The sequence below is a fragment of the Strongylocentrotus purpuratus genome, unplaced genomic scaffold (assembly GCF_000002235.5).
Source record: "Strongylocentrotus purpuratus isolate Spur 01 unplaced genomic scaffold, Spur_5.0 spur5_scaffold_6, whole genome shotgun sequence".
NCBI lineage: Eukaryota > Metazoa > Echinodermata > Echinoidea > Camarodonta > Strongylocentrotidae > Strongylocentrotus > Strongylocentrotus purpuratus.
The window spans coordinates 21,049,732-21,077,317 of NW_022145612.1; the positions used below are offsets into that span (position 1 = coordinate 21,049,732).

Consider the following 27,586-nt stretch of genomic DNA (forward strand, 5'->3'; position numbering starts at 1 on the left):
CATTTTATCAGCCTATACGCGGATTTTGCATTTTGTAATACATAGCACCAAATTTAGCACAAAAGTAAAGGTCAATAATGTTGATATATTTAAACTTGTCAATGGTGTCTTTCATGGGTGTCGATCCCGGGGGGGGGGGGATGGGGGGATATATCCCCCCCCCCCAATATTTCAGGTGGGGGGGGGGATGGCCTGTACAATCATCCCCCCCCCCCAATAATTCACCATCAAAACAAAACAAAAAATGAGAAAAATTAAGGATGAGAGCCCGATGAGAGTAGTTAATGGCTATTACTCGCAAGATGACCATCAATATACACATTTTGCTATCTCATTTTCATAATACATACATATATACGAAGTAAATAAGACAACCGTATATGAGACAAGAATAAATTTAATTCTCGCTCATACGGCTTCATCAGGAATTGATGAATTTATTCAATTTGTTCAATCAACAGCATCATAGAAATGCAGTGCGCCAAATGCAAAGACGCAGCGTCAAAAAGCAACGAGCTAAATGTTAAGCGCCAAGCGCAAAAGTAGCAATCTGCAATGCACATCAGACAATCCTGGACAGTGTAAACATTAATGAACTCTGTGACGATTTCGTGATGAGATCGGAGACAAGGAGAAAGATTTTCGGACATTAGTATGACTTATAAAATAGTTCTCTAGTTGTTATGTTGTTTCCGTTCACCCTTTTTAAAATTCACGAAAATAAATACAGACAAGGATTAAGAGTAATAATTTATTGAAACGTTAAAGCTTCCGCGCTTTGCGCGGTAGGGGGGAAACTGAATTCATGAAGGACACGATACAACAAATCGTCTTCTTTCACTAATGTGAAAGCTTCCGCGCTTCGCGCAGGAATGGGCGAAAATGAATTCAGACAAGGGTTAAGAGTCGAGAATGGTATATAGGATCGTCTTCTTTCTTTGATCATCTAATGAAACATCAGAGCTTCCGCGCTACGCACGGGGAAGGGGGAATTTGATTCAAACATTAAGGATTAAGAGTCGAGAATGGTACATCGAATCGTCTTCTTTCTTTAATAATCTGATGAAACGTCAGAGCTTCCGCGCTACGCGCGGAGGAAGGGGAACTTGATTCAAACAAGGATTAAGAGTCGAGAACGGTCCAATGAATCGTCTTCTTTCTCTTATAATTTAGTGAAACGTCAAAGCTTCCGCGCTTTGCGCGGTAGGGGAGAAACTGAATTCATGAAGGACACGATACAACAAATCGTCTTCTTTCTCTAATGTGAAAGCGTCCGCGCTTCGAGCAGGAGTGGGCGAAAATGAATTCAGACAAGGATTAAGAGTCGAGAATGGTACATAGGATGGTCTTCTTTCTTTAATAATCTAATGAAACGTCAGAAGCGGAAGGGGAACATGATTCAAACATTAAGGATTAAGAGTCGAGAATGGTACATCGCAGGCGCGGATCCAGGATTTCTTAGGGGAGGGGGCCAACTTTTTTTTTTTTTTGCTCCCGAAAATTTGAAAATCGCGCCGGCCGAAAAGTCGCTCAGTGGGGGGGGGGGGGGGGGGGGGGGGGGGGGGGGGGGGGGGGGGGGGGGTACAGAGCACAATTTTTTTTTTTTTTTGCTCCCGAAAATTTGAAAAAACGCGCCGGCCAAAAATTCGCTCAGTGGGGGGCGGGGGGGGGGGGGGTAGTGAGCACATTTTTTTTTTTGATCCTCAAAAAAATTTCAATTTGCACACCCCCCCCCCCTTGAGCGCCAGGGGGGGGCCCAACCCCCAAAAAGGTAAAAAATCACGTGATTTTACATGATTTTTTTTTCTCAAGGGGGGGGGGGGGGCCCGGGCCCCCGGGCCCCCCCCCCCCGCCTGGATCCGCCACTGGTACATCGAATTGTAGGATTAAGAGTTGAGAATGTTACATCGAATTGTCTCCTGTCTTTAATAATCTAATGAAACGTCAGAGCTTCCGCGCTATGCGCGGAGGAAGAGGAACTTGATTCAAACAAGGATTAAGAGTCAAGAACGGTCCAACGAATCGTCTTCTTTCTCTAATAATTTAGTGAAACGTCAAAGCTTCCGCGCTTTCGCGGGGGGGGGGGGGAACTCCCCCTCCCTGCACGCAACCCCCTAGGGGCCGCGCTTCGCGTGCTCACTACCGCCCCCTAAAATGAAATCCTGGCTACGCGCTTGGGAGGGGTGCAACTTGCCACACGCTTCTACCTCTGATTGCTTTGATCCATTGCTGAAAATATTTTGGCACCTATCATCCCCCCCCCCCCCCAACCACGGATACAAATCGACACCCTTGGTGTCTTTATTTGAAATTCCGTATAATTTGCTTAATTTTGATAATTAAAGGCCTATAAATTAAGTTAGATTTAATTGTTTTTAAAGTGATATTTAAGATTTCGCCTCGAGATTTTTTGTGGAAATGATTTCGGCGCTAATTTTTCTTTCTTGTCCTATATCACCCCTCCCCAATATATCATACATGAATATCAGCAGAGAAAGTATGCTTCAATTATAATAAAAAGGCCTCATTTAAGAATGAAATCATAGCTATTAGCCTAATATCGCTAGCTATAGTACGCGACCTCATTTGAAGACAACACATTTGAAATCAAGATAATAGATTATATAACTAGCCCATTTTTCGGGTATACGTGGCAACAATTTGGGAAAATGGGCTGAACTTACTTAAAAAAAAACATATTCTTCTAGCCCCCACTCGACTCCACCGGTCACCCTGACCACACCCACTCCCCCCATCCCCCACTCCCAAAATTCGGCGGATCTGACGGTGACGGTAGCAGTATCGAAAAAAACTCTTGGAAAATGGCTGGAATTCAAAGATTGGTGACTGCAGAGCACTTGAGATCAAATCTAAGGGTATGAATTATATAAGCGTTTGATATTTAAACAATCCTTCGAGGTGGCAACTTAAATTTTAACAATGTTAAACCATTTGTTTCCGTGGTTGGTATGAAGATATGGCCGAAAGCATTGCCCCACATGTAGGAAATTATGTTTGCTCGCGTCTAATGTAGCTACTGTAGCTAGGCCTAGTTCCAGGGAACATCCCCGTCTTCGCCGTGCAGCGGCGCGCCGCGGGGATCTATCATCTATTCTAGGGCAGCACTAGACTGAAAACTTCAGTCTCTCTAATCGTTGGTTGTTCCACTGAGACTACGTCTGGCTCCACTAGACCTAGACCTCCGATTATAAAGACTGAAGTATGGCCTATCGGGACTGTACGGGACTGTACGGGACTGTACGAAACAAATGGTAGGGAGGCCATAGACCGAAAGCTTCAGTCTCTATACCGTCGGTTGTTCCACTGAGACTACGTCTGGCTCCACTAGACCTCTAGACCTCCGGTTATAGAGACAGAACGATCGCCTATGCCAGCCTATGTTGAAGATATCACGGCTAGACTTTAGCCGTTAGGCCCCTCCCACAAACATGAACAAACTTGCCACGGCCGTATTGTTATGCCCCCAAAATCCCCCAAAATGTCATTTTACCTCGTGCATATCCAATTTTACATTAGGCCTAGATCTAGGCTATAATACATCGGTTCCACTTACTAACTTGATTGAAATAATCCGTTTAATGGTCCCTCTTAAGGAAATTATGGGTCAAAATCGACATCCATGTTGAAAATCTTGCAAGCCGTGTTAAACTCTCGCTGCCGTCAATCTCATCCCTTCTAGTCTACGCCGAAGGCAAAATGATAATGAAGGAAAAACTGTGCGCCATCTACACGTTTGTAATGGCGACTCTGTCGGCAACTTTCATTTAACTGCGAGGTGCATTTAAAGGGGCCGCTTTGTGCTTGTGAACTTGTCACAAATAATAGTAACAATGTTGTTTTTAGAAGAATGTGTAAGATCATTAATGTAAATTAAAAACAGTAGAGGACCTAGGACAGAACCTTGTGTAAAAGTTGGATGAATTATTATTATAAACTACATATTGAGATGATGAGATCTATTACAAAGATTACTTTCAAACCAAGATGACAGACAAATTGGAGTGTTGTTCTAGTTTTGGAGTGGTGAGTCAACACACAGATTACTGAGCTGGGAGACATTGCCAGGCATAGTGCCAGGTGGAGGGGCATAAATCGAAATTATAAAAAAAAAAAAAATTAAAAAAAAAATCGGGAAAACGAAACCGTCCAATTGAAAACGGAATCCGCCATGGGCGTTCGGATACCGGACGGTTAAACGTTTGACTACAGCACTAGTTAGGGTTAGGGTTAGGGTTAGGGTAGGGTTAGGGTAGGGTTAGGGTTAGGATTAGGTTTAGGTTTAGGTTTAGGGTTAGGGTTAGGGTTAGGTTAAGGTTTAGGTTTAGGGTTAGGGTTAGGGTTAGGGTTAGGGTTAAACTGAAGTTAGAAACCCAAAATAATAAAACACACTGAAGTATAGGATTGCCAAATTTTGGATACCTAAGTTACTGAACAAGCGCCAAATAAAAATTGGTGAAAATAAGAAAAGAAAATACAATTATACATTTCACAACATACCTATAATCACGGATCTGTAACGGTCTTTCACCATTTGTTGACGATCTTGCAGATTTTGACGTATTTTAATCCAATAATTGTTGTAGCAGACGAACTTTACGCGCACACACCACCGACTAAGAAAATCCTAGGGGGCGTAGAGGTTTGCTCACTAAAAACCTTCTCATTGGCTGAAGGTAGACCCTAAAAAATATGGGATCCGTTTTGAGTAAAGAACTTTTGATAGAGATCAACATTTCAGATGTTCACAATTGCCACTTTTAACAACTAAAAAATATAAAGAAAAAAGATTATATCTTTTTAAATACAGATTTTTACAAACTGAACATTCGAAAGTAGATAGAGTACAATGTTTCTGTCAATCTTGCGTTGGTTTGAGCCCTATAGCTACATCCATCTCAAAATGAGAAGGAAAACTGTGAACAGTGACGTCATTGTTCGCGCCAAAAATAAAGGGTATTGCGACATATGTCTGAGCTTCGGTCAGATCGTGCGCAAAGCGTAGTCTTATTTATAGACCCTAGTACCTTATTCTCACAGCACTAGATACGAGTGTCGTGCAGTAATGTATGAGAAGTGTTAAAAAAGATTTTTCAGTAAAAAAAAAGTCTACGTGAGCAGTCTATACTCCAATTGAGAATTGAAATGAAAGCCATGATTTGAAGGTGTGTGTTGTATGATACATGGTTAGTGAGTGTGTATGTTACGTATAGCGAAAGGGAGAGAGTGAGAGAAATATTAGTACACGTACGTTGCATGGATATGCGCTATGCATGCTGCTGTCCTATTGTACTCCACATTGTGTTCGCTGCAAGATGGATGTTAATTGGACCTCGTAACTTCTCGATCGTTGATAATAAGGAATACTCATGAGGAAATCAAATTATTGGAATACACATCTAAGGTAAATATCAATGAATTATATATATTTCTTTCCTGCCAATTTTGATATCTCTTCTTCATTTTTGAACCATCGCCTTCGGCTCGTAGTAGTAGTAAAAGATGTAATCGTTCGCACATTGATGGCTGGATTTCAGCCTGCATCGGGGCTTGCCTGTGTCGGTGTATACGTGTGCGACCGATTCAAGGCTAGCCGCTGTTGAGTGATTGCACTTTCGCGCGAAGTTTTAAACTTCATCATGAACTTTGTCCAGACAATGACACGCCCATTCCCTCGGGCCTGTCTAATTATGAACGTAACTTTGCGACATGAAATATAATTGTTTCAAGGCTCTTACGTACGGATAGGCGTAGAAGGAAGCTGGATAAAAAGAGCTGGATATCTCCTATTTGATGGAACTTCTGGAGTCGGCAGATGGGTGAATTTTCTTAGTGAAAGTAAATGCTTTCTTTTAATCTTAGTTTTATTATAAACAAATTAGTAATTAAAAAGTTAGATTTGGGCATTGGCCTCCCTACAAATGGTTCGGTTCGACCGGACCGCGATGAATGAGATATGCAACAAGATTTTCACTCTTTACATCTTCATAACTGCTGCAATTATAATAAAAATTAAAAATAACATATATATAGCTTATTTGACTTACGATAGCTTGCTCATTTAGATCCTAAATTAATGATTAATCCGAGAAAGTCTCGTGGTCAACATTATCCGTCTTGGTTTTAGTTGATGAATATTCATTTTTTCTTTTCGAACGTCCAATAGCTACCGTAGCTACGTACGAGTCAGCCCAGCTTGACCAACGAACTCCCACGAAACAAGTGCTCTGATTGGCCATTTGGCTATGTTTTGGTAGGTTGACCCGGAAATATTTTGGCCGCCGGGTCATATAGCCCTATGTTCGAGTGCATGAACGTACTGTTTCACAGTTCGGAGATACAAATTGGATAATTCATATAAGTAAGTCCGTAAATTATACATTTAATATTAAGTTATCAAATTTTGATAACTGTAATTAGGACAAATGACATACCGACCTAATTTACATCTGATTTAGAAATCAGAAAATTAGATCTAAATAAAGAAAATCGGGGGAGAAATGTCGGGAACGAAAAGATGTTCCGCTGTGGCTCTAAATTACCCCCACGGTACGAGATCTCTGGGTTACCATCTGTATTGGGGAATGACAACAAATGTCAGTTTTATTAAAGAAATGACCCAAATCAGATGGTTATTTCTGTCTACTCGGATCCAAGCAAAGTATAGCTCATAGTGGTCATTGCTAATGTGTATTGGCAGGGAGCAGGCTGCGCTGATAACTTGTTCTGGTTGTTGTAGTAGTAGTAGTTCTTGTTGTTGTTGTTCTTCTTTCTCTTCCTCTTCCTCTTCCTCTTCCTCTTCTCCTTTTTTTTCCTTTCTTCTTCTTCTTCATCTTCTTCTTCTTCTTCTTCTTCTTCTTCTTCATCTTCTTCTCCTCCTTCTCCTTCCCCTTCTCCTTCTCCTTCTCCTCCTTCTTCTTCTCCTTCTCCTTCTCTTTCTTCTTCTTCTTCTTCTTCTTCTTCTTCTTCTTCTTCTTCTTCTTCTTCTTCTTCTTCTTCTTCTTCTACTTCTTCATTATTATTGTTATCACTATCTGGTAATCTTCAGGGCTATGCAGCCTATCAGCATCAGGAAGATGGACCAAAAATTGCAAGTGGTTTGGGGAAGACAATTTTTTTTTAATGCTGGAGTATTTGAGTATTCCTTGGAAGTGCTCTGGAATCTTGACTTTTGGTGTGCACTACATTTGCTGTAAGCCGTGGAAGGCTGTTTAATTTGGGAAGAGAACGTTAATCAAAGCCAACTCAAAGATGTTTTGCCTCATGGGTCATGGCCATAGCTAGGCTAAGTTACTAAGTAGGAGCAAGAAGTCAAAAGAGATCAATTTGAAGCCTGAGCTTGAGGAATTTTAGGGAAATTTCATAGTATTTATTTATAGCTTACCCTAGTTTATAACTCAAGTTCATACTTCAGAATCCAAAAGAATCTATATAGAACCTTAAAGTGCAATCCAACCTGATGAGTCCATCTGTGTGAAAGCAGAAAAATAAGAGAAGCGAATTGAAGAAATATATAATAAGAAAGTTATGAATGTTTCAGATATGTTTATGAGATAATCAGATCAATAAATCTATGGGAATCTCAAATCAGCAATTTGGTCAGTGAATTGTGATATATTCACAATCAATTCTTCTATATAAATAGCAATCATATTATTACAGGTTTTCAAAAAGAATTGACTGTATAGTCATTTTGTGTGTTTGAACAAATGGGAGAGTTGGTAATTGGCCCTACATCACAGTGCATAATACTGATTCAGCCAATTTAGAATTTCCAAATGTAAAGTGATTTAACTTTCAAATTCATAAAATTTTGTTATTGTTTGTCCAATTTCATTCAAACTTTCATCAATCTGCTTCTTTGATGTTTCTGCTTTCTTTTAAAGCAATTTTCTATTAACATTTGATTTCTCTGTAATCATTTAGTTGTAGTACAGTGTATGCTGCTATAAGCATGGCAGTGGTCATGTAGGTCTCCATCAGTTTAGCTCTCCAGATCATAAGGACTCTCTATTGATCTATTAGGTTCAAATTTATCTTGAATATTCATGAGTTCATGAAATCAGTTTGATATGCCAAGAATGTAAGCAATGTATGCAATCATGATAAACTCTGGGCTATAATTAATTTCTGATTTGGTCAGGTGACTCCACTTGATGAGTGAATGGCTGTGTGGTAGCAAACTTTAATATTAATATCATTCTTATTAATGTTTAATTCAAACTCAATGCATAATATCTTGATTACAGTGCCTCCAGGTTGCTTCATCATGGAGAGCGTTCCAAAGCTTTCGCAAGAGGTATGATTGATATTATTTAGGGTAACTTATATTCTGTATTTATTATAGCCTGGTCAGACTCGCCACCTTCAGATGCATGAGCCATGTGTATATTTACATTTACTATTGCTCAATGATAAGAAATTCTATATGCATCAAACTTTCTGGTATTTCATGAAGTTCTTCACTGTTACAACGGCTGTTGTTAGCATTTTTCAGAAGTAACTTTTCACTAAATATACTGGTTTTACAGCTATTGTCTGGTAGATAAATCATTTTGCTGAAGGAATACAAAGTGTATAATATCGAGACCCCAAAGTATATTTTGAAAGTCTTGTTATCAAGGTAACAGACTGCTGGTCACTGTTTCACTGAAATTAAGGATTTTAAAAATAAAAATTTGATGCCTGTATTGCATTACTTTTTTTAGTTGTCTTTCTCGGGGGTGCTACCCAAAGAGCCTAGGGGTGCTACCAAAGAGCCTGATTGGCAATAATTACACATTTGTTTGAACACTTCTTGTTAAAGAAAGATATATTTAGATTGTATCCAAACTTTGCAAGAATCGTGTAATACCATTCAATTTATAAGCCAACATCATGGATTAGTTTTCATCCCCTCCCTAGCCTCCTCCTAGCATCCTCGATCACAGATACAAGTAGGGCCTATTCTTCGTCATTCAGCATTTATCCTTGTATATTTTCAAATACTTAACCTGACATTCGTTTAATATTACAGCTCAACTTCTTCAGACTACATCCAAGACAGCATTGTCCCCACAATGCATTTCCAGCACAGCCTTCCACGTCTCCCCATTCCAAAGCTCTCGTATACCTGTCGTCGTTACCTTAAATCACAGGAGCCAGTGCTTACACCTGAAGTGTATGCTGCCACCAAAAAGATTGTTCAGGACTTTGAAAAAGGAGAGGGCAATTGTAAGGAAAGCATATTTTTTTTTTCCTATTAATGCTTCTTTTTTACAAGTCATTCTTTTTTGTTACATGAAGATGCATTGCTATCATTTTTGGGTACCATTTAAAATATAATTTTCTTTTAAAAGCTGAATGTTTTTATTTGTAAGGACCAGTTTTACATTTAATCCGCATGCATTATTGAGCTGAATCCAATTTCTGCAATTCCAGTGCATCTGATCAAAATATTCAAGTACTTGTATGTATTGAAAAATGAATAAATATATGTACTTTAGAGTGAATAGGAATGTTTGTTTTTCACTTAAATGATCTGTATTATTTATTACATTCATCAAGTATTTACTTCACTAATGAATTACTACATTAATAGATGTTTTGTATGACTGACACAAGTTTTTTGTTAAATATATGTAGTTAGAAAAATGAAAGGTCTTATATTAAAAAACTTTCTCATGTATGACCATAAGCATGTACAGTTGTACATGTATTTAATATTAAGCAGAAATATATTTTGATTCCATTACTGGATATGTTTCATGTGCGTAGGTGATATTTTAGTCTAACTTAGTAAATCTTTTTCTCTTTCCTTTTCTCCTTAGCTTTGAACAGTCAACTCATAGCCCAGAATAAGAGAAACAAGCACACAAGCTACATTTCTGGTAAATATTGAAAACTTGAATGAATGAAGGATTTCTGTTTGATTTTTCTTAACTCTTTGTTTGCTTTGTTCGCCGATTTGCACGGACGTAGGCGTGCCAACTTCGCATTTTTGCACAGATGTATACGAGTCAATTAGACATTCATAATACCGCTCGCAGTGTGTAGCCACGCGTTGCGTTTACTATTGTTTACATTGTATACATCGCACACTTTCCGGTAAACTGTTTTTCTTCATAGTGTTACATTCGAAATTACCGTGTATTTAGCGGTTTTCTTTGGATTTTTTTTACTGATGTTACGATGGCACCTGCTGGAAAACGTCAACGTGTGTTTAGTGTAGAGGAGGCTCGAGATCTTGTTACTATGGAAGCATGGAGCATGGACTCTGATTCCGACGAATCGAGCAGTGACGAAGACTCTAGTGATAAAAGTGTTCCCTGAGAGTAGACTGATAGAATAAGAATGAATAAAAATTAATGAAAGAGCTAGAGATGACAGCAAGAAAGAGAGTAGACTGATAGAATAAGAATGAATAAAAAAAATGAAAGAAGGAGATAGAGATGACAGCAAGAAAGAGAGTAGACAGTGATAGAATAAGAATGAATAAAAATAATGAAAGAAAGAGATAGAGATGACAGCAAGAAAGAGAGTAGACTGATAGAATAAGAATGAATAAAAATTAATGAAAGAGCTAGAGATGACAGCAAGAAAGAGAGTAGACAGTGATAGAATAAGAATGAATAAAACTAATGAAAGAAAGATGTATCCTGTCTTGCCGTCATCTTTATATCTTTCTTTTATTATCTTTATTCATTCTTATGCTATCAGTGTTTACTCTCTTTCTTTCCGTCATCTCTATCTTATTATTATTATCATTTTCCTATCTATATGTACCCTATGTCTTGCCGTCATCTGTATATCTTTTTCTTATTATCTTTATTCATTATTATGCTATGAGTGTAATACTCTCTTTCTTGCCGTCATCTCTATCTCATTATTATTATCATTTTCCTATCTATATGTACCCTATGTCTTGCCGTCATCTCTATATCTTTCTCTTATTATCTTTATTCATTCTTATGCTATCAGTGTTTACTCTCTTTCTTTCCGTCATCTCTATCTTATTATTATTATCATTTTCCTATCTATAATTATGTACCCTATGTCTTGCCGTCATCTCTATATCTTTCTCTTATTATCTTTATTCATTCTTATGCTATCAGTGTTTACTCTCTTTCTTGCCGTCATCTCTATCTTATTATTATTATCATTTTCCTATCTATATGTACCCTATGTCTTGCCGTCATCTGTATATCTTTCTCTTATTATCTTTATTCATTCTTATGCTATCAGTGTTTACTCTCTTTCTTGCCGTCATCTCTATCTTATTATTATTATTATTTTCCTATCAATATGTATCCTATGTCTTGCCGTCATCTCTATATATTTCTCTTATTATCTTTATTCATTCTTGTGCTATCAGTGTTTACTCTCTTTCTTTCCGTCATCTCTATCTTTTTATTATTATCATTTTCCTATCTATATGTACCCTATGTCTTGCCGTCATCTCTATATCTTTCTCTTATTATCTTTATTCATTCTTATGCTATCAGTGTTTACTCTCTTTCTTTCCGTCATCTCTATCTTATTATTATTATCATTTTCCTATCTATATGTACCCTATGTCTTGCCGTCATCTCTATATCTTTCTCTTATTATCTTTATTCATTCTTATGCTATCAGTGTTTACTCTCTTTCTTTCCGTCATCTCTATCTCATTATTATTGTTATTTTCGTATCAATATGTATCCTGTCTTGCCGTCATCTTTATCTCTTTCTCTTATAATCTTTATTCACAGTAAAGTCCTTTCATTTCATATCACTATTTCTCTCTCATAATGTCTCTCACGTCCGTTCTCCATATTTTATTCATTGCATACTCCACTCGTCAATCATTTCTGATAATAAGCTCTCTCACAATAAAGTAAATGGAAAACAATGCAATATAGTTTATATTTTAAGATTGATTCATTCTTTCTTTGTATATCTATGGCTGTGATAAATGTACTTGAAATCAATTTTATTGAGGGGTAAAGAAGGTGAGAGAACAGATGCGGTGAACATTCATAATGAGACATTTCAATAAGATGCTGATTATGTCATGTATATCACATATAATATATTATGCCTATACCATTTTTACATGCTCATACCAGTGGGCAAAATCAATAACATTCTCTTATTTCTTATTGACTTATCATGGCACAACAAAGAAAAACATCCCCACGACGTCCCTTTTCATGCCCCGCTAAACCGGACATTGACAATAACCTGGGGTAATAGGGATTTCAATGGGCAGATTAGCCCATTGTCAAGGGTGGCTGAGCGGGGTACTTTCAAGTCTCTCCCTATTGAACTTCTTTTCTTCAACAACCTAAATACTAACCTTCTGAATTGTTAGAATACTTGAGCAAGGTATGTAAAGAAAGGTAAGAAGTCCACCTTTCTAATAGATTCGATTTGAAGATGTCTTATCATTGCTAAATAAGAAATTCTAGAGGGATAAAAAACTGCCGTAAATAAGAAAAATTAAACATTATATAATTATGATTATTATAAAAATGATAATTCAAAATATAACAAATGACGGTTCATCGAAAAGCACGTTTTCCGGTCTACAACTTTGCTGCACAATATTTTTCATCATGATCATCCAGTGAAGAGTTATAGCCTCTTGATTCAGCAGAGTCAATAAAGATTCCCTCGAAATGTGTGACCCTAAAAGAATGTGGCACAGGGGTTTTTTTAAGTGGCGCATAAAGAGTTAATATCATGTCTTTCTTTTGTTTTATGCCATAGAAATGCCTCTTTTTTGTTCTTGAATGGTATAAAGCTACAAAACATCATCTGAGTAGCTGCGAAAATTTTGATTGGCGCATTTGCTTTAATGACCAAATGTCACAAAAAAAAATGTTCATGCCCGAAGCGGCTATTGATCATAATTAAACAATCCATACAAGAAAATTATGCTGTTGTCATAAAATATAAACGATGTATCTTAAATTTGTGTAAATAATTTTGTTGTTGAAGGTCCCTGGTTTGACATGTACCTGGAATCGAGGGCGTCAATAGTGCTCAACTTTAATCCATACATGGCATACAAGTTTGATGAAAGACCAGAGTATAATGACCAGGTGCAGTATATGTTTCTGTCAATTTATTTTTGAGCTTTTATAAATAGGGCACATCAGAAAGAAATATATATGTATTATATAATTATGAGAAGGAGAAATTAAAAGATTATAAAGTTCTTTTGAGTGATCAGAATGTGTATCATTTGTACCTACATTTTATGGTAAACAGAAGATAACTATTAAATGGATGCAGAACTTTGATTAATTTAAACTACAACATTATGATGAAGACTCAATCACCAATATTGAATTATGGAATACTTCGTCTGAGGTAGCTCTGGCTTGAGTCTATAAAAAAGTATGTGATATACTAAATCAGATTGTATCTCACAGTTTGATAAGCAAGTAAAATGAATACATGTACTATGTTGATGAACCTGTTTGTCATATTCTTTACAGCTCATCAGATCGTCAAATATTGTAGTCTCAGCAATGCGTTTGATGAAGACCTTGAGAGAAGGCAAGCTAGAACCTGAAGTCTACCATCTCAACCCTAAGAAATCAGATACTGAAAGCTTCCGCAAGATTGCCAGGTAACTCCATGGTTCTTATACAGTGCATGGCTGATCGTCAACAAAACGGAGTTAAGTCTTTTGTCCACTCTGTTTGTTGCCATGGCAGCAGGCAGTGAAATCAAATTTGTTAAATCACATTATGGAAATGCAAGCATTACTTTAAACAAACAGAACTTTGTTATTCCTGGCTCATTTTTCCTGATTGAGGTATCATACGAAAGGGCAGAAAATGAACCTTCTAGAAATGTGGTTTTCTCTTTGAAATTCAGTACCGTTTGACTTCTTGGTACCCTCTCTTCAAATTGTTTTTAATCACTCATGCGTGAAATATGAATCATATGAGTTGCATCAAATGAAAGAGGAGGATCTAAGCCTTACAAATATGTGTTATTTGTTAATTATAATTGTGATTAAGTTATGATAAAACATCGATAATTCTCGGTTTCGTTTTTCTGGGATGCACTGTTAAGTACCGGTAGTCTTTTTAGTTATTTAAATTAAGCCCCTGTTATTTTTCCCCAAATTTTATAAAAGCAAAGAAAATTTAAAGAATCTGCCATGCTACAAACTTATAAAATTTCAAAGAACAAACAAGGGTTTTTCCACAAAAAATATCTGTATATTCAGGTACTTGTCTCGATGTTAGAAAGAATATGAAAAGTTCTTGTCAATAAGCGTTATGTTTGTGAGCAATCAATATGCACTCATATGATTTCTTGTTGTTGTTGCTATTAAAACCAGGTGGATGCCCCAGTCAATAGCTGCTTACTATGCCATCCTCAACAAAGCCTTTCCATTGGATATGAGCCAATACTTCAGACTATTCAACTCTACACGTGTTCCACAGATTGGTCGGGATGAACTGGTCACCGATGATAGTGGTCGTCACTTACTGGTAGTCAGGAACGGTCATTACTACACATTTGATGTTATTGATCAAGATGGTAAGTACCTAAATATAAGTTAGTGCGAACTTAGATTTATTGCGAGAGAACTCTGTAAATATAGATACATAATTTTTAGCCAATGACACTCTGAAGGACACAGTAAATTATGTTTTTTACGTGGCTTCAGACATTTTACATTAACCTTCCAAACTGAAGGTTTTCAATATAGATTTAAATACTTAAATTTGCAAATATACCATATTGAGATTTGCAAATGATATCATATTTGTATGCCTCCGCTACAAAGTAGCCGAGGCATTATGTTTTCTGGTTGTCCGTCCATCCGTACGTCTGTATGTCCCGTTCTCGTGATCGCATTATCTTAAGAACCGATTGATAGATTCCCTCTAAACTTGAGTCATGTATGTATCTTCCAAAGCCAATGAAGTGATTAGATTTTGGGGTGACGAAGTTGAAGGTCAAAGGTCACAGGGCTCGTTATGTATGCAAAAATAGCACGTGATCGCGTTCTCTTAAAGAACCGATAGATGGATTACCGCCAAACTTTGGTTATGTATGTATCTTGCAGAGCCAATGAACTGATTAGATTTTAGGGTCATGAGGTCAAAGGTCAAAAGTCATGGGGCTCATTTTGTATTAAAAAATAGCTTGTGATCGCATCATCATGAGAACCAATAGACAGATTACCATCAAACTCAAGACATGTATATGTATTTTGCAGAGCCAATTTACTGATTAGATTTTAGGGACATGAGGTCAAAGGTTGTGTGGCTCATTATGTATGCCTATAAATAGCTTGTGAACGCATTATCCTTAGAACTGACAGATGGATTACAATCAAACTTGAATTTTTTAAATATTGCGGAGGCATCATTTTCAACTGCGCGCAGTCGAAGTTCCATCTTGTTTGCATCTATAGCACGTGAAAGTGTACTGGTAGTTCCAAGCTGTTCAGGGAGAAATAGGTTGAACAGCTTCAATGCTAATGGGTTAATTAGTCATATTCATTTCAATTAAGAATTATTTCCTGTCACTGTTGTTTTAACATTGAATTAATGTGTACCTATGTGTACTTCTTCTTCCCTTCCCTCTCCCGCTTGTCAGGTAGCATTGTATCCCCAGCGGACATCCAGGCTAACCTGCAGTACATCCTGAACGACAACACACCCCGTCCCGATGCCCCCGTAGGCTACCTCACTGCAGAGAACAGGGACGTCTGGGCGAACGTCAGGACGAAGATCGTAGATACCAGTGAGAACAATGCCCAGGTGATGAAGATGATTGACTCTGCTGTATTCTGTCTGTGTTTGGATGATACCAGTCCTGATGGTCCTGAGGATATGACAAGGAATATGCTGTATGGTGATGCAGCATACAGGTGAGTTCCTCATTGATGCAGGTTAATAATAGATCAGATGATTATAACTTTTTTGTTAAACAGAGAAGAGGAAGATATTGAAAGTAATGCCTTTCCTGGTGCTGTATGTGGTTTGTATACGCCCCCCCCCCAAAAAAAAAAAAAAAATACAGTGGATTATTGTCATAACCACCTCTTCGAGACCACTATGATTACCAGCATCTCTTTTTATCAAAACCTTGTTTAATATATAAAGACTGAAAATCAATAGAGTACAAAGAAGTGAGACTGGCAAATATAATTGTGATAACAGTGTTTGATATAATTATTGAGGTCACATGGTATGATAAAATAGTTTTTTGGTCGGGGGCTCTGCAACATTTAGTTTGTATGTTTTATGTATAGTGCTTTAGAGGCACATGCTGCCCCTATTTGCAGAGAATATATATCTACAAATATGAAATGTTACAATTCTTGTAGTAGGGAGGGTGAGCTGGCACCAAAAGAAAAACTATTTCCATTAAAATTTGACTGTCACTTTGATTTTAATATCACTCTACTTCTTTCTACCTCTTTAGATGGTTTGATAAGTCGTTCCAGATCATTGTGTGCAAGAATGGGCTGATGTCGGTGAACTTTGAGCATGCATGGGGCGATGGGGTAGCGGTGCTGAGACTCTTCAATGAGACGTTCAAAGACATGAATGAAAGACCTGCTGTATCACCGTCCTCACAGCCATCCAATACCGATCCATCTCAGGGTGTCAATAGGGTCAGTATAACAACCATCACACATGATTTCTCATGCAAGAACATTTTTTTGTTGTAACTCGTATGATGGCTTGTACTTTGATTTCATGGAATACAGTACTACAGCAAGAGTTAGAACATGATGTTTCCAAAGGATTTTTCTATTAGATCATATGTTTGAGAAGTCATTCTTTTAAAGTAGACGACAGAGTAGCTTTTGTTTACTTCAGACATTTTCATACTTGATTAACTGAGAAATATTTAGCTTTGAAGTACTATTGCCTCTGTTAAATAAGTCTTTTTAATAGAATCATCTCATTCTATCATCACAATTTCTTTCATGTATATTCTCAATTGTGCATAAGAATATGGGGTTTACTGACTGAGAGGGCTTTATTATGAATGAATAATTCCTTTAGAATAGATTGACTGTGGAAGGTGGGGCAGTATTATATCGAACATAAACAGAGTTTGGCATAACAATGCATACTTGTACAGATTTGAAGAGATAACATTGTACAAGATATTCAACTAGTTATCGTCATGTAATTTCCCCAACTTAGTTGACCCTTGACCTTGAACCTGGTGTGTCCAATGCCATCAATACCGCAAGAGATAACTATGAAGCTGCTACAAGTAAACTATGCATTGATGCTTACCAACACATGGACTTTGGAAAGAACTTTCTTAAGACTTGCAAGATCAGCCCAGACTCTGTTATGCAGCTTTCATTCCAGGTGAGTCTAGTGATTGAAAGGCATAAAAAGGAATGTAACTAAAGCAAATAACGAGCATCAAGTCACAATCATTGAGGAACCAGACATGACCATTCAGATGCACCAAGCAATAAGCGACATAGACAAGTTTGCATTTGTCGTACATGTATGATCTATCTCATAAATGGAACCAGGCCCCCCAAGCTCCGCCATTTTGTCCGGATCCATTAGAAGCCAAAATAAGCCCCCTTGCATAATTCATGAGCCTTATGAATTATGCATTCTGTAGGATGCTCCCCACGAAAAGTATACTGGAATGATGTTCTCTACATGGTAAAAGACAATACGCGTATCAGCGTAATTAGAGAGGTCAAATAATCTACTGTACGGAATTATGGGTAATTTATTCATCATGCTGCGCGCTAGCAACGCAAGTGATTCAGCGAATCAGCGTGGATTATTCTGATGCGATCACCGTTAGGTGAAATACGCGCTCGAACTTGTATTATCGATCACCAGTATAACAGCTGGTGTACCCAGGATGCATCGGGAAGTGGACCTTAAAAATTCCACTCGTTGTGTTGTTGTTGTTTTTAAAGTTGTAATGGCGTGTATCATTCATTTATGAATATCTACGCCGACTTACTGAGCCTTTGAAAACATAATTACACCTCTACTTTTTAATATTCCAGCATAAAATTTTTCTGAAAATCTCTTTATTGACCAAAAAATGATAATAACCATCCATTTTTCACAGATCTCAAGCTTGCTAAGCTCCACCCCTCATACCCAGAATGCATCGCAATATGGGGGAGTGGCCTTAACTTAATTGAATAAGAAATACTGATATTCTTAATGTCTCGATCTTATTCCCTTTTTAGTCTATCAATAACTGGGTCTGTTTTTGTTTTATTAAATCAAACATGCTATAAGCCATATAACAACACATTCTCTGGCTATGATTATACATTTTAAATATACTAATGTATAAAGTTTCCTTATTTTAGACAAACAAATTATGTGGCACAGTGGATGGTTTTTCTCCACCCACTCTCATCGTACCTTAATGATTCCCTTTCTCTCTCTTTCTCTGGCTCTCGTAAATTATCTTCTGCAACTAACGGTTTGTTGTCTTGACTGCAGGCACGTAGCCAGACTTTGATGTTTGGGGGGGGGGGGGCACATACATGTAATCGATCGAGATAAAAAAAAGGGGTCTAAAAAAGTTCAACCGATCGTGGAATTTTCTTCTTTTTTTGGGGGGGGGGCACGTGCCCCCCCCGTGGCTACGTGCCTGCTTGACTGAACAACCTGTTGCAGTTCCATTCTGTCTCACTTTCAGTCGTAGTTGTTATTACCACTCATTTACGTTTACTCGTTATCAACTACGATCAACCATTCCATATTCACTCCATTACTGTCCACATTTCACTTGGATTATCTTCACTTTTCCTTTTTGCAGCCTTTGCAGGAGCTTTGAACATGTTTAATGCAGAGACCAGAGAGATCGGAAAATATGTTAATCATTTTATTCAAATTTTCTAACTTGAAAACGGAAAGTGAAACATTGTTTTTCAACATCTTGACATAATTTTTGTTTGAAGACAATGGAATTTAACGCTGGAAATTTTGAATTGGGTTGCCCCCCCCCCCCCCCCCCCCCCCCGAAAAAAAAACACAACAACAACAACAACCCAGAAGTGGTTTGTTAGTTAGGTGGCCCATGTCCTTTATAATGTTATTTTTAAGAATAGTTTTCTCTTTTTTTATTAATTTTACATTGGTATACCATTAATTTCACTGGGAAAACCACCCCATTCCCTTACACATCAATACTGCCATTAGGCCAAAAAAAAAAATTGTTTGGTTGTCCTCGATTGCTTTTCTGGAGTAGGGGCGGGCGGGCGGATTTTTTTTAAATTTTAACTTCATTTTTTGTGTGTCTTTTTTTTTTTTTTTTTTTTTTTTCCCTCATTTTTTTTTTAAAAATATGTTTTTTCCATAAAAAAAAAAAAAAATTCATTGGGATTTTCAAGCATTAAACAAACAAAGTCTATAAAACACTTTAATATGGTAAAATACTAGCTTAATGTACAATGAATATCAAGACCAACACAGAAAGTATTTTGGGCTTTGAAATACAGCACCTTTTAAATCTCTGTTGTACTACTTATAGCTACTTGCGCCCTCTATGTAGCAAACAATGCCTAATCAGTGACCATTTGGTCTCCCATGATCCTCTTTATCTTAAATTAACTGAGAGCTGATTTGATGAGATAACCACCTGTCCAGTGACCTTGCAGGGTGATCTAATCTCTCCTGTAGACTAGTACAGATGGGCTTTAAAATGAGTTTAAGAATGCTCAGAACCTGATTTGAATGAACGGCATTTTGACATAGAAAAATAAAAATGCCAAGTTTAATAAATACCTAATTGCGTACTGAAAAGACAAAACTGGCAACGGGACGCATTTTGATCCTTGCAAATGCATAAAATGGTATGTTTGGCATTTAAAATTGCTCCCCCCAAAAAATTATATACATTTAAAAAAAAAAAATTAAAAAAAAAAAAAAAAAAAAAAAAAAAATATTGAATTAAAAAAAAAATTTAAAAAAATACGAGCGGCCCGAAAATGACGAGCGGGCGGTCGAGGACAACCAAATGATTTTTTTTTTTTTGGCCTTACTTCTAGCAACAGTAATTCTATAATTCAAAACGTTTTCATTTTCTAAATCCTTCTAATATAAACATATAACAAATATAATATTGTTTACACTTTTGCAACCTGTTACATGGTCCATGTAGAAACAGCACCAGGAAGAGGATAACGAGCCCCCCCCCCCCCCCCCCCCCCCCCCCCCCCCCCCCCGTTTTCTTAAGCTAGGAAGTATCAAAACATGATTCTATTAAAATTAGCAGTTTGGATACAAAAGGCAATGATGATTAGCAGTTTCCATATTTAGTGCATTTAGAGGGTTGTCTTTCAAACCTTCTTACATACAATACTTGAAGCAGCAATAATGTAATAATCTACAAAACTTCAAATACAGAAGTCCATAGACTGAGGTAAATGAATTTCAACATGTATAATTATAATTAAAATATCATTGATTAATTCAATCTTTGATATAGACTGATAGATCTTTATCACTCAAATTTCAAGGAAATTTCTTTCTGCCCAGCCCTCAGTTTCATCCTATAAGATGGTAGTTGACATTGTTAAAATGTTAATGTTTATTCATTGATGATTAGTTATCTTTAAATATTTGAAAGTTGACAAGATGATAAATTCATTAGCTTTTTCTAAATGTGGTATTCTACAAATATATAATACAAATAATAAATAAATAGTATGTAAATATTCAAGTTTAAACCCATCTCTAATGTCCTCTTTCATTATATGAGGGTTGCATCTTTAAGACGTAGTCCCATGTAGATGTCTTCTGCATTCATCGATGAAGTTGTAGGCTAGTTTTCAGAAGAAAGGGCTGTGATGATAACCCAAGTCTGTTGAATGGAAAAATGAAATAAGATACAGTGTATAAGAAAATAAACAACAACTAATAACATACACCCTGATACCTGCTCTGACAAAAAGAGGAAGGACTAATATTCACTTGGGATTCTAGTGGGCAAACCTAAACTATTTTACCTACAAGACTAGTTACTGACCACATGTTAGATTATTTCTGATGATCCCATTAAGACGATAGGCCTGCTGGAGCTTGGATCAGACAAGGTATGAAATAAGTAATACGTGTACAATGTACTTGTATTGTGAACTTGTGCTCAAAATTGAATAATACTCGGTTAAGTATGGGACATAAAATGACCACACAACTTGGACCAGAGAATGTACTGGAAATAATGATATTAAAACATACGTAATGTAGACTTATATTTCATCTATATCAACATTTTATTTTAAATCTAAATCACAATTGTGATATTCAGTCAAGTATTCTTTTACAAGTAACGGACAATGAAAAATATGTTTTTCAGATCTATAACTTTCTGCATGATATGTGTTCTACAATAGGTTATTGGGGGTACCTACATTGTATATTAGCACACTTGCTCGTATGAAGTGTAGTAGGCCCGCATCTCTAGATATGCTTCTGTCAATATCTGTTCTTTGTTCCTCTCCTGGGTTTGTAATCAGCATGCCTTCATCATCCACTGTAGAGAAGCATCATCCTGCATAAGAGAAAACAATGTAGGTACTTCAATTAAAAGTGATAATAATAGATACATATCAACCATAATACATCCTATAAACAGACTTTCATTAATCTTATGTTGTGTTCTTCTTCATCTTCATTGCTCAAGAAGTGAAAGGACCACTTACAAACAAAAAGTAATGAGGGGTCCTGTGTATACCCTACATGTATGATCATTATTATTATTATGTAGTGCTTTGAATGTGCATTAGACATCGTTCTGTACACACAGGACCTCCTGTAAATAAGGAAAAATCCCTTTGTAAACAAAGAAAGGGAAGAACTAGAATAAAATATCCCTTCCACTATATACACTTGCAACATAAACTTAGTTCCATTTCCTTTTTAGTGAATTGATAGGTGGTCGTTTAATATTTGTGTGCTAAATATCCTGAAAATTTTACCTGCATGGGACTTTCAGCTTCATCTTGCAAATATAAGAAATGTTGTAATGTCTACTCATCAGTTAACTCCTTCCAGCTCTTCATCAGTTTCAATCTGTTGAAACAAAAAGAAAACAAAATCAATATAGATCTAGCATAAAAGCTATTTTTCATGTCATGGTTGGCCTTAATTTTAATATGGTGTGAAACGTTAAATCTAGATTTAAATTAAATCGATGATTGGTGAATTAGATTCATGATGACGATCAAATCTGAAATAAAACTTGATTAGAAAGTTTGATCTTGATGCAAAATGAGCACCGAAATTCCCCGGGGTGGGCCTGCCGGAACGCCGGGGCCCTAACTGGAGTACTAGGGTGAAATAACGGCAAACCGCAGTCAAACTACTTCATGACGATGAAAATCAAAGTGCAATTTCAAGAGCAATATTTAACTAGTCTTTCCCCCAAAAATCTGTTGAGAACTGTCTCCAAATGTAACGAAATTACCGTACATCACGAAGACTATTGCAGCTTTTTCAAAATGATGACTAAACTCACTTAATCTACTCATATTTCAATCAATTACTCACCCATTCTCAATGAACTAACTCTTCTCAGTTTGTGCGAGTGTAGTAGCGTCGTGCATAAATCTGCATAATTAAAGTGACGCAATGAGGTCAAATATATTATCCGGTTTCTTAAACGATACTATCGATAAAATACATATTCATGAGGCTGTTATCCAATCAGAAAGCCGCCTCGGGTGCTTATTTTGTCTTCAAATGATCCAAAAGAGGCGGAGCCTAATCCCATTCGTCTGCATGGTTTCCGCGCGTGCTGCTTTCCGTCTAGTAATTATATTTAAACGTCTTTGAATGGAACAGCCTTATAGCAAATGTAGTGCATGCTGGCAGTCCAGGAAACTTCCAGAAATTATTCCTGATGCATCTAATCCCTTATCCTATTGAAAAATCAAGTGTCTTCCTCACACTGCTTGTAATCTTTAGTTCATCTTCGGGATAGGCTGCTTAGCCCTTGGAAGATCATCATCATCATCAGAAGAAGAATGTAGTAATTAATATATTGATTGATTGTTATTATGAAATACTTTATAAACCTAAAGATTACATCATTTTGTTTTTGTATTATCCATTTGACCATGCTGTAAGTTTCATATTTCAATTCATACCAATGTCTTTCAGATAATTTGCATGTACATAAAAAATTGGTATAATTCTCATATGTCCCATAATGAAATAGGGTTGTATAATGAAATAATTTTGTCATCAATGGGTAAATAGCTTATCATTAGTGGTGAATGCAGATTAAGAGTCAAAGATAGCGCGTACACGTATGCAGATATGTAACTGATTGTTTGCATTGTTTTGGTACACCAGATGGCATACTTGAGAATGACGGGACAAGTCGGTGCTACCTATGAATCTTGTAGCACGGCAGCCTTCAAGCATGGGAGAACAGAAACCCTTCGGTCTGCTACACAGGAAACCACTAGATGTTCTCAGGCCTTCCTGAAGGATTCCTCAGCCAGCCTGGAAGAGAAGAGAAGACTGCTGCAGGAATGTTCTGATATACATAACCAACTCACTAAGGAAGCTGCAATGGGTCAGTCAGAGCTACATTTCTTATAAAGTACATTACAATAATAATAATAATATTTAATGTTTATTTAGCGCTTATTACAAATGTCTCTAAGCGCTTTACAAATATACTATTACCCCGGTCATGGATTCAGTGCTTGCCCGCACACACTGTGTGCACAATCTCCACTCCCTGGGGAGCATTTCAGCCAGGCATTACATGACGCTCAAAAACTGTTTGACCAACAATGACGGTCGCATCCTTCCGGGTACCCATTTAACACCTGGGTGGAGAGTAGCAAGTGCAGGTTAATATCTTGCCAAAGGATATTAGTGCCGTGTCGGGATTCGAACCCTCGACCTTCGCATCTCCAGTCAAGCGCCTTAAACCACTCGACCACGACACTCCTACAATTCTATCGTTAGAAGTATTTGTCTGGTTTATTGCATGAGAACGATGAGAAGTCCTGTCAAATTCATCAAGATGCCTGTCAAACTAAATTCCATTTCCTAAACATGAAACTTGTGATCTATCTATCTATCTCAAATCTTATGGTATTCTGGTCAATGTAACATTCCTGTACTTGATACATTATCCATCAAATCATTCAACCATCCATAAATCCTTCTATCCATCCATCTAGCTATCCATCCATCAATTCCTCTATCCATCTATCTCTACCATTGTATGCCTCTGATCTGTGTTTGATTTGACATTTGGGTATCTAGTCTTATATACTGTTACTTTCCATCTTTCATATTTGTCCTCCTAGTGAAGTGGCAATGCCACCTTGATTTCACTTATATTTTATCCCCTGTATTTAATCTTTCATCTTGGTTTTGCACTCAAATTTTAATTCCTAATGCTGTTCCCCTTTTAAAGGCATCATTTAACAATGTTAAATCTGAGATGCAGGGTCCTACGTATAATCAGTGTCTGTAATATGGTGTAATATTGAAGCCCTAAAAAAAATTCGCTTTAAAATGATCAAGAAGTGCCTCAAAAAAGTAAAAATCTTTGAGTGATCGGTTTTACCATACTCATTTTCCAAATAGACTGTAGTGTTTTGAAAACCGTTAGGAAAACGCAAAATTTGATTTCAATTTCCAATCATTAATATCTTGATTATCAGACAGGCGATCAGCTTGTAAAAGTCACTGACCTAAAGGTGTATAATTATCATAGCAGCATGAGCTAAATCAAGGATTTTTTTTCAGAATCTGAGACAAAGTTACCGGATCCCTTTAACACCTATGAAGGTTCCAAATGATGGTGTGTTAGGTAGTATCAAATGGCCTAAAATAAAGCAATGTCTGTTTTGTGCGATGCTTCTGTTCTTTTTTGCAGGACAAGGATGGGACAGGCATCTCTTTGCTCTGCGTACACTAGCGGCCAAGGAAGGCAAGACACCCGCCATCTTTGCTGATCCAGCCTATAGCTTCATCAACCACATCATCCTCTCTACCAGTACCCTTTCTGCTCCTGCCGTCTTGGCTGGAGGCTTTGCTCCCGTCGTCCCCAACGGTCTGGGCATCGGCTATACTGCCTTGGATGATTCTGTGGGATGCAACATCACTTCGTATCCAGATTCGTTAAACGCGAGCGACTTTGTGGCTTGTTTGATCGACTGTTGGAAGGACATTCAGGATGTCCTTAGTAAAACAAATAAGCAATAACAAAAATGTTGTATACATCTAGCTATATATATAGGTATGTAGATCTAAAGCTTGTTATGAGCACATCTTTATATAGGCCTTCTAAAGGAACTCAAATGACTTGACTATTGTAAGACGATATGTCTAAATATTGCTGTTATATTGAACATTTTATATATGTGTCTTGAGATTAGTGTACCATTGTCCATCCAGTATTCGATATGGATGGATATGCACATTTATTATTTTAATTGTCAATATTCTTTCATAGAGAAAAAGATATTTCATTTTGTGATATCACTTTGTATATAGTTAAGAAATAATTCTTGTGTCCAGCCTTTGGAAATTGTTCCTGGGCTTCTTGGCTGAGTGCTTCACTTGAAAAATTTCAGATTAATTTTAACCTGATTTTATATTTATGCAGTAACCCGAAACTGTAAAGGATTGGTTGGCATGCAATATGCGTATCAGTTTTGCTGAGAGTTCTAAATTGGTATTCATTTATTAAACATATATTGAATATTCTGTAATTTTAGTTTTATTAAGTTACATGAATAATAGTGATCATCTTCAACTCCTAAATATGTTTTCAATTAGATATTCTGAATCTTACATGTTTCAACAATTATTTGTAATGTTTTTGTTTATATAGAATATGTAAAAGTCTAAATATCAAAGGAGGCACAGTACAAGGATAATTGTTTTGTAGAAAAGAAAGTTCACTTGATAGTCTCTTTAAGAAGAAATGTGAAAGTCCTGGTAAAGACAGAAAACAAATTTCCCTAGAATCAAAACAAATATATAATGAATATCCAAGTTTAGAAATAAATGATATCTCCCAAATGATTTGGTGGAAAATTTGTGATAATCAAGGAAATGAACAAAGAAGAATCTGTAAATCTTGTTTAACGTCCTGACCAAGTATAAAACTATTACAACATGTAGTCCCATATATATATGTGTTTAAGATATCTCAGGTTTATGACGTAAAAATTGCAAATTTATGTAAGACATTCAATTGAGGTTTTCAAATGGAATATAAATCTGATAGTTTAATCATTTTAGGCCCATAATAATAAATAATAATATGAAAAATTTATATAGCGCTTGTGACAAAAGTTTCAAAGCGCTGTACATGTACACAAATCAAAATTACTTCCAACAAAAAAAAATCAATATTATTAATGGAATTAGCATTAATCAAATTACCAAGAAAACAAAATATTACTAACATAACTTAACAAATTATCATTACTTAAATTAACAAGAAGATCAAATATTAATAACATAACTTAACAAATTAACATTACTTAAATTACCAAGAAGATCAAACAAGGCATGGTAATATTTATTTGAACTTAATTTAGAGTTATTTGGGTTGCTTTTGGAATAGATGAATTCCTAGATTCTTTTTGAAAATGTCAACGGTGGGTGAGTCCTGGATATGGGCGGGGAGAGTGTTCCAAAGAGTGGGGGCACAGACTGAGAAGGCCCTGTTACCATAGCGGTTGTGGGTTCGAGGACCAAGTGCGAGCTGGGGTCTGGATGATGATGGAAGGTTCATGCTGGTAGTCTGTTTGGGTGAGATCAGTTCAATCAGGTATGATGGAGCATGATGATGGATGATGTTGAACGTGAGGAGAAGGATCTTGAATTGGATACGTTGGGGAATTAAGAGCCAATGTAGGGTTCGGATGACTGGATACATGTGTTGCAGTTAATTAGTTATTTCACCGAGTCTCGCTCATGAACTGTTCTTCTGTGCAGGGATATTTACTTCAGTGATTTTTTTTTGCTAAACATTCCTGTGAAACATTGGAAAGTGAGGGTCTATTTGTGTCTTATTGTCTTGCTGATAATACTTGGATGTGATAGTCCAAGAGGTAGATATTCTAATATAGCAACATCTCCCCTCCCTCCCCCCCCCCCCCCCTTTACCTTGCCTGTTCCACCTTTGGGGGCATTTTAAGAAACTCTTAAGATATCAGCACTGGTCTGCATGTGAGATCTGAATTCATACAAATGTTCTTTATAAGTTTTAAAATTTGAAGGCATCTATATAAGTAATTCTGTGGTGTCTTCAGTTTATGTCTATGCATCTTAAGTGTCGCTCATGTGCAGAATGATGAAACCACGAGTACTGTATTTGAGCGACATGTTTGTGTATCGCTCTTTTGTTGATGAAGGGTAATGAAATGCATCAACTGAAATAAATAGCCACCACAGGGTATGGATGCAGTGCACTTATACCCTGTGAAAAGTTAGCTCAAATAACTGATATCTGTCTTCTCTTAATTATTCTAAGTACACATTATCTTTTTCGATTAGATGATAAACGAGAATTGCAATAGAGTAAGAGAGGATGGAGACTGATGAGAGGCCATAAGTGTGAGAGCAAT

At 36.8% G+C, this 27,586-nt stretch overlaps 1 protein-coding gene and 1 long non-coding RNA gene across 2 annotated transcripts; one reads left to right on the plus strand and one right to left on the minus strand.

Annotated features, from left to right (window-relative positions):
• The first annotated feature begins 2,760 nt into the window (after positions 1–2,760).
• Positions 2,761–27,465, plus strand: LOC577810 (carnitine O-palmitoyltransferase 2, mitochondrial). The gene is made up of 12 exons (XM_031000504.1): positions 2,761–2,876; positions 8,268–8,317; positions 9,035–9,231; positions 9,828–9,887; positions 12,979–13,082; positions 13,482–13,615; positions 14,339–14,541; positions 15,610–15,883; positions 16,441–16,633; positions 17,175–17,348; positions 23,331–23,556; positions 24,880–27,465. Exons 1-12 carry the CDS (start codon positions 2,823–2,825, stop codon positions 25,206–25,208), a joined length of 1,998 nt encoding a protein of 665 aa, XP_030856364.1. The 5' UTR covers positions 2,761–2,822; the 3' UTR covers positions 25,209–27,465.
• Positions 20,657–22,809, minus strand: LOC105441329. The gene is made up of 4 exons (XR_004066813.1): positions 22,524–22,809; positions 21,953–22,046; positions 21,386–21,525; positions 20,657–20,835 (listed from the first exon to the last, which is right to left on the minus strand). It is a non-coding gene; the product is annotated as an uncharacterized LOC105441329 (long non-coding RNA).
• Positions 27,466–27,586: the final 121 nt, after the last annotated feature.